At 41.8% G+C, this 8,266-nt stretch overlaps 1 protein-coding gene across 1 annotated transcript; it reads left to right on the top strand.

Annotated features, from left to right (window-relative positions):
• The first annotated feature begins 4,007 nt into the window (after nucleotides 1-4,007).
• On the top strand, nucleotides 4,008-8,156 carry LOC111966769 (acyl-coenzyme A diphosphatase FITM2). Its single transcript, XM_023991688.2, has 2 exons — nucleotides 4,008-4,180; nucleotides 6,896-8,156. The coding sequence occupies exons 1-2, from the start codon at nucleotides 4,008-4,010 to the stop codon at nucleotides 7,476-7,478; spliced, it is 756 nt and encodes a 251-aa protein (XP_023847456.1). The 3' UTR covers nucleotides 7,479-8,156.
• Nucleotides 8,157-8,266: the final 110 nt, after the last annotated feature.

Raw genomic sequence — 8,266 nt, forward strand, 5'->3', positions numbered from 1 at the left:
CATAGAAGGAAATCAGCCAATTGAAATAAATTAATTTGGCCCTAATCTATGTATTTCACATGACTGGGCAGGGGCACAGCCATGGGTGGGCCTGAGAGGACATAGGCCCACCCACTTGGGAGCCAGATCCACCCACTGTGGAGCCAGGCCCAACCAATCAGAATAAGTTTTTCCCCACAAAAGGGGGGATAAACAGACAGAAAAAAACAGACAGAAATACTCCTCAGGTTCATTAGCTGTTTGGGTAGCGCAGGTGAAGAAGCCGGATGTGGAGGTCCTGGGTTGGCGTGGTTACACGTGGTCTGCGGTTGTGAGGCCGCTTGGACGTACTGACAAATTCTCTCAAACGACGTTGGAGAAGGCTTATGGTAGAGAAATTAAGATTAAATTCTCTGGCAACAGCTATGTTGGACATTCCTACAGTCAGCATGCCAATTGCATGCTCCCTCAACTTGAGACATCTGTGGGATTGTGTTGTGTGACAAAACTGCACATTTTAGAGTGGCCTTTTATTGTCCCCAGCATTTTTTATTATTTTAATTTTAAATGTAACCATTATTTAACTAGGCAAGTCAGTTAAGAACAAATTCTTATTTACAATGACGGCCTGTAAGGTATTATAAAAGGGAGAAATGTACTTTTCAACAGTTTTGGAAGGTATAGCCTACCTTCCAAAACTCGAGATGACCTCAGGAGAACCGTGGGTGATGAAGATGTCCACTATCACCTTGGAGGTGGCCTCACCAGTCTCGTCCTTGATGGGTATCATACAAAATAAAAAATAAATGTCAGGTTCCAAGCATCCTTTTAAATGGATTACAGAAGGGAATTTAGAGTTAAGCACATTCTCTTCCTTTACTGACCTTGGCATTGTGCATGGTGATCTTAGGCTTGTGTGCGGCTGAGCCGTTGTTGCTTCGAGACGTTTCCGCTTCACAATAACAGCACTTACAGTTGACCGGGGCAGCTCAAGCAGGGCAGACATTTTATAAACTGACTTGTTGGAAAGGTGGCATCCTATGACAATGCCACGTTAAAAGTCACTGAGCTCTTCAGTAAGGCCATTCTACTGCCAAGTTTTGTCTATGGATATTGCATATATATCTGTCAGCAACGGGTGTGGCTGAAATAACCGAATCCACTCATATGAAGGGGTGTCCACATACCATTGTATGTACAGTGCATTCGGAAAGTATTCAGACCCCTTGACTTTTTCCACATTTTGTTAAGTTACAGCCATATTCTAAAATGTGTTAATAAATAAATAAAACATCTCAGCAATCTACACACAATACCCCATAAAGACAAAGCGAAAACAGGGTTTTACAAATGTTTGCTGATTTATTACAATGGAAAAACAGAAATACCTTATTTACATAAATATTCAGACCCTTTGCTATGAGACAAAATTGTGCTCAAATGCATCCTGTTTCCATTGATCATCCTTAAGATGTTTCTTCAACTTGATTGGAGTCTACCTGTGGTAAATTCAATTGATTGAACATGATTTGGAAAAGCACACACCGGTCTGTAAGGGGTCCTACAGTTAACAGTGTATGTCCAAGCAAAAATTCAAGCCATGAGGTCAAATGAATTGTCCGTAGAGCTCCGAGACAGGATTGTGTTGAAGCACAGATCTGGGGAAGGGTACCAAAAAATGTGTGCAGCATTGAAGGTCCCCCAAGAACACAGTGGCCTCCATCATTCTTAAATGGAAGAAGTTTGGAACCACCAAGACTCTTCCTAGAGTTGGCCGCCCGGCCAAACTTAACAATCGGGGGAGAAGGGCCTTGGTCAGGGAGGTTACCAAGAAGCTGATGGTCACTCTGACAGAGCTCCAGAGTTACTCTGTGGAGATGGGAAAACCTTCCAGAAGGACAACCATCTCTGCAGCACTCCACCAATCAGGCCTTTACGGTAGAATGGCCAGACGGAAGCCAGTCCTCAGTAAAAGGCACATGACAACCCGCTTGGAGTTTTCCAAAAGGCACCTAAAGGACTCAGACCATGACAAACAAGATTCTCTGGTCTGATGAAACCAAGAGTGAACGCTTTGGCCTTAATGCCAAGCGTCACGTCTGGAGGAATCCTGGCACCATCCATACGGTGAAGCATGGTGGTGGCAGCATCATGCTGTGGGGATGTTTTTGAGTGGCAGGGACTGGTAGACTATTCAGGATTGAGGGAAAGATGAACGGAACAAAGTACAGAGAGATCCTTAATGAAAACCTGCTCCAGAGGGCTCAGGACCTCAGACTGGGGTGAACAAGACAACGACCCTAAGCACACAGCCGAGGCAACACAGGAGTGGCTTCGGGACAAGTCTCTGAATGTTGTTGAGTGGCCCAGCCAGAGCCCGGACTTGAACCCGATCAAACATCACTGGAGAGACCTGAAAATAGCTGTGAAGCGATGCTCCCCATCCAACCTGATAGAGCTTGAGAGGAACTGCAGAGAAGAATGCGAGAAACTCCCCAAATATAGGTGTGCCAAGCTTGCAGCGTTATACCCAATAAGACTTGAGGCTGTAATTGCTGCCAAAGGTGCTTCAACAAAGTAGTGTAGTGGAGCGGGTTAAGAGTTTCAAGTTCCTTGGTGTCCACATCACCAACAATCTATTATGGTCCAAACACACCAAGACAGTTGTGAAGAGGGCACGACAACGCCTTTTCCCCCTTAGGAGACTGAAAAGATTTGGCAAAAAGTTCTACACCTGCACAATTGAGAGCATCCTGACTGGTTGCATCACCGTAAATATTTTCTTAACTCTATTTCTTGAACTGCATTGTTGTTTTAAGGGCTTGTAAGTAAGCATTACTCAAGGATGTAATCGCTGCCAATGGTGCTTCAACAAAGTACTGAGTAAAGGGTCTGAATACTTATGTCAATGTGATATTTCTATTTTTTTCTATTTAATAAATTTGCTAAAATTCCTAAACCTGTTTTTGTGTTATTATTATGGGGTGCTGTGTGTAGATTGATGAGAGAAAAAAAACTTTAAAATCCATTTCAGAATAAGGCTGTAACGTAACAATGTGGAAAAAGTCAAGGGGTCTGAATACTTTCTGAATCCACTGTATATCATGGTCGCAAGGCATATGAACTAACAGGTTAAAGAGCAAACAATGCAATTATCACAGCACATAGGTTGTAATATGGCTTTTTTTCTGGCTTGACTCTCCTAGTGATTTTACCCAAGCACCGCTACTGCTTGCTAACTGGTTGTAATTATGCACGTGCAGCGTTCAACTAATCAGCAAGTCGGAAATGTCCAAGTTTCCTAGTTCCGACTAATATGTGGACCCGGCATACATCTACGACTTGAAGTGACTTTTCATAGCAGGTTAGGAGCGCAATTTTGCTAACCCTAACCTTTTTCCTAACCTTTACTATTGATATATATTTGTTACTTTCACTTTTACTTCACTACATTCCTTACTCCACACATTTTCCCTGACACCCAAATGTACTCATAGCATTTTTTATGCTCAGGAAGACGGGAAAATGGTCCAATTCACGCACTTATCAAGAGAACATCCCTGGTCATCACTACTGCCTCTGATCTGGCAGACTCACTAAACACAAATGCTTCATTTGTAAATTATGTCTGGGTGTTGGAGTGTGCCCCTGGCTATCCCTAATTATTAATCTGGTTTGCTTAACATAAGGAATTTTAAATGATTTCTTCTTTTACTTTTGATACTTAAGTATATTTTAGCAAATACATTTTACTTTTGATACTTAAGTATATTTAAATCAAACTTTTACTCAAGTAATATTTTACTGGGTGACTTTCACTTTTACTTAAGTCATTTTCTATTAGGGTATCTTTACTTTTACTTCAGTATGACAATTGTTTACTTTTTCCAACACTGCTCTATTCCACCTAGTCAGAACCGCCTGTCTTAACACCAAAATGCCAACATTCAAAGAGTTCATTGGCTAGAGAGGGCTGATGTACCTACCAATCCCCAGATCATTCTTGTTCCAAGTGTCCGCAGTTCAACATGGCAGCGGTGGATGTCATCGTGGACAACTTTGCGGCACTGTGGAGTAAACCGTTTAATCGTGTTATATTGGCTCGGATCTGTTTTGCTATTTCAATAGTGGGATCCTTTGTAAATTGGACACAGCTCGTTCCGGAGACATATTTCAGCAACAGAAGAAATGTTGTCAATATGTAAGTAGCGGTTATCCATTAGCAAACTAGCTAGCCACAATGACAGCTCGATAATCATTGAGGCTGTAGGCTAGCTACCTAAGTTAGCTTACGAAGTGGCAAACCCTTTCGAGCACAGCCATGATTGTGTTTTTTTGTCAAATACTGTACAGCGGATAGGTGCAGACGTTAAATTTAAGTAATGAATGACAAGTGAAAATATGCATTTTTACATAAGTTTAAAATGCATATTTTCGGGACGTTGAAATCAGGTTCATTTTCGGTTCTGAATGAAAGTTGAAAATACGTATTTCCCGGATGTTGGTTCTGAATGAAAGTAGAAAAGACGTAATTGTCTATGTTTGGTCCAAATCAAGGCTGGTCCAGACCGGACAAAATCTGAACCAAACATTAACATCTATGATTTGGTCTGGACTAGACCAAAAACCAATACATGTATACACCAATAAATTGTCATACTTTTTTCATACTACCCAGCTACACAACTTCATCAGGGGTTATTGTGAGCCTATTTTGCAATGTGTTTACACAATGGGAAATGCAAAAGTATTTTGTTTTTGCTATGATCAGCTTGTCAAATATTGTCAGATACAAACTTGAACCACTGATCATGACAATGGGGTGAAATTCTTTGACAACAGTTGTGATTGTCCATTCTATATTGTCCATTTTACTTTGCACTAGAGAGGCGCGCTGGGAATGTACAAGGGACATATGTTGAGCCCCTGCCTTTGACAAAATGGGCACTGCTTATCACTGGGCGGTATCAAAGCTCACCTAAAAAGCCCTTATGCCACTGGTTGAGAGATTGTCGACTACAAAATAATAGATTCCTCAACTCCTTGCCTGTCGACTCAAGTAGCGGAATCGACTCCTAAGATTCAGTATTTTTGCAACAGAGGATACTGAGTAGTTGCTATAGGCTACTTCAGACAATACAATCTCTTACGTCTTCAACGGCAAAGAGAAGGGAGAGAGATGGGAGCGGCATAGGTAGGCAGGTCGGCCAGCAGGCCTACAGTCAGAACTGCGGTAATCAAAATATGTATAGGCTGTCAACGCTGTAGGCTCTCGCAATTTCTTGGCTTGCAATGTCTCTCAAGTTCACTAAAGTAGGGTCTATCAATGAGTAGGCTGAATATTCTACATGCAATAGACTGAACCATACACAGTACAGTATGAAGATAGGATAAAACTGCATCTCCAATAGAAAAGGAAACAGTCACCGGGTCTAGCAGTCGTCTCACGCCAAACTCTGCATATATAGGCCGTCAAATCAAAGGCACTCCTTCAATATAAAGTTGTTTTTCACGAAAATGTCAGTTTGTCGCCTTCACGAGTTTGGAGTAATAACATGTTCAACTACTTAAGACATCGGCCCGAATCTAGGTTATGCCTTTAGATTTCAAGAAAATGTACAACTAAGGCATACTTTTTACTTCTTTCATGGACTTCTCAAACCCCAAACCTCTGCCTGGCCTGTTTGGTGTGTTTCGCAAGCTTTCCCAGAGGTCTTGCGATGTTGTGCCTCTGGATTTAGAAACTCTGTGACTGAACACACTCGCATCTTTCATAGCAAAGATAAAGAGTAGGTGAGCCAGCAAGGGATATTGATAATCTGTGTCTTTCAATGTCTTGGCTTGCAATGCCTTGTAAATTCACCAAAAGTATAGCCTAATCTATAATTTAATATCAATGAGTATGGCTAAGCTACAATACATAGTGCCAAGTGAATTGAAGTTGAACATCGCCAAATGTGTCAGTTGAATTAGGCCTAAATGGACACCCTGGCTGGCTCTTGGTGTCCTAGAGCAATACATCGCAAAGCAGAGCATCCCCTCCAAACTTTTTGGAAATGGCAAGTTCACTTTCTCATCCATAAACACATCTCAAGTGCAAATACTTTTCAGCAGCTCAAATAAGCTGGATGGGTGGGGGGGGGCATGTTTATTAGGAAGGACATCTACCATTGATCGCTAAAATACCATTATGGCAATTAATATGCAGATATCGCTCCACCATTTCCTGGTTGCTAAAATTCTAATAGTTTGCCTAATTTGAGTTAATGTGACAAAACAAGCAGTAGAGTCATTGTACCATCTAAATATTTTTATATATATCCCATCAACAAAAATGTTTTTATTTTCAGTTGTTTGAAGCTGGTGTAGAAAACTAAAAGATTAAAGGAAAAAAAAAACTTAAAGGGGGGAAAAAAGCATAGAAATAGCACACAGAACAGATCTACCGCTTCTTAGACTTGCATTCAATTAGAATGACAGATGTATAACTCACATTTCTATGCGATGTGGTCAGGGTTAGTTAAATGGCAGGGTCAGTTTAATGGCCTGGGGATAGAAGCTGTTTATCAGTCTCTCGGTTGTAGCAGGGTGAACAGGTTGTGGCTCGGGTAGCTGAGGTCCTTGATCTTCTTGGCCTTCCAGTGACACTGGGTGCTGTAGATGTCCAGGAGGGCAGGCAGTGTGCCCCCTATGGTGCGTCAGCCCATTTTGCCATCTTTACATTGTCAAGAAGGAGCGACATGGGGCTAAGATCGCTAGCTACAACAACCCCTTACCAAATTCTTCTTCTAGGCTCACGTTAGACACACGTCGGCGAGAGTTTGCCTGCAGCTATGTATTTACCAATACCTGCAGTCTGGTTCTCAACTGTGTGTGACAGTGCTACCTAAATGACCACTTCCTGTATCTCTTCCAGGTATTTTGTCAAAGTTTCCTGGGGCTGGTCCTTGCTGCTGTTGACCCCGTTCATCCTCTTCACGTCATACAAGAACTTGACCTTTGCCCTCCGGCGACTGAGCTCATTGGTGGTGGCCACAGCCGTTTGGTACACCATCACCAATTTTTTTTCCTACATCAACAATGCCACAGGTACCTGTCACGTTCCTGAATCTGAAGCCATGGATCAAGTCCCTCATGATGACATCACCTCATGCAGGAATGCTGGGGGTCAATGGGACGGCATTGCCATCTCAGGACACTCGTTCATTCTGTCGTACTCTGCACTCGTCATTGCTGAAGAAATGGCACCTATGGTGCACATGGTGAAGAAGAACAGGAATACTGTTTTGGATTTGTTATATGTTTCCCTTAATTGGATAGTAATCATCTGGATATGGATGTTTGTGTGTACCTCGGTGTACTTTCATTCTTTCCCTGAGAAGCTTCTCGGGACAGTTTTGGGGATTGTGCCATGGTTTGTCACATATCGGATATGGTATTCAATGCCCTTCTCTCCTGGTCTCCCATATCAGCCAAAAGAGCAGAGACAACTAGCTTAAAACCAGCACTACTTAGCACTAGGCTAGACCTCCTACTCTCCTACTGTATTGGCTCTGTAACATGTTTGACTGCCACCTTCAAAACACTCACGTTAAAAACATTGACATTCTTCTCACGTTCCAAGTTGACTGTTGCCATTGAAAGTTTTTTTTCTTTTCTTCAGAAAGGTCATTGGACAGGGGGCCAGGGTTGGTTTGCACACGCGGGTCTCGACTCCCTGTGTGGCTGTAGCTGGTGTTCTTAAAATGACACTGATGTCATCCGAGATCAGTGCAGTGCATGGCGTTAGTGCCAAGGCCTATCCACTAGCTAGTCGTCCCCAGGGTTGGGGTCAATTTCATTTCATTTTAGGCAGTAAACAGACTTTTTTTTTAAAGAAAAAGGTGAGCACCCCAACCTAAAGAAAAATAAATTCACCACAACTCTAGGGTTGTGTTATTTTTTTGTATACTTCATCTTTTAAAAGCCAATGTTGTTGTGAAAGCTTTTGCCGTATGTGTATGTAGGGTTGGAGAGTGTCATTTTAGTGTTAGTTCATTTTCAGTTTGTTTCAATTCTCATTATTTTATTTGTGTGGAAATGTATATTGGAGAGAAATATATAAAGTAATCAATTTTAGTGGCAAATGTAGTGGGGAACACTTGAGAATGTTTACAATTAAATATAATTTGTTTGTGCTTTGCCAACTCATTTTATTGTAACACAACCCTCCAAATAGAAATGAGATCAGTTCTTATGTGGTTGTTCCACCTAGCTATCTTAAGATTAATGTAGTAACTGTAAGTCG

The sequence above is a fragment of the Salvelinus sp. IW2-2015 genome, linkage group LG7 (genome assembly GCF_002910315.2).
Source record: "Salvelinus sp. IW2-2015 linkage group LG7, ASM291031v2, whole genome shotgun sequence".
Taxonomy (NCBI): domain Eukaryota; kingdom Metazoa; phylum Chordata; class Actinopteri; order Salmoniformes; family Salmonidae; genus Salvelinus; species Salvelinus sp. IW2-2015.

What these genes read in the sequence shown, in the direction of transcription:
- LOC111966769 (XM_023991688.2), top strand. Translation starts at nt 4,008, where the DNA reads ATGGCAGCGGTGGATGTCATCGTGGACAACTTTGCGGCACTGTGGAGT. An exon ending in AGAAGAAATGTTGTCAATAT is followed by an intron (nt 4,181 to 6,895) that starts GTAAGTAGCGGT and finishes TATCTCTTCCAG; the next exon opens with GTATTTTGTCAAAGTTTCCT.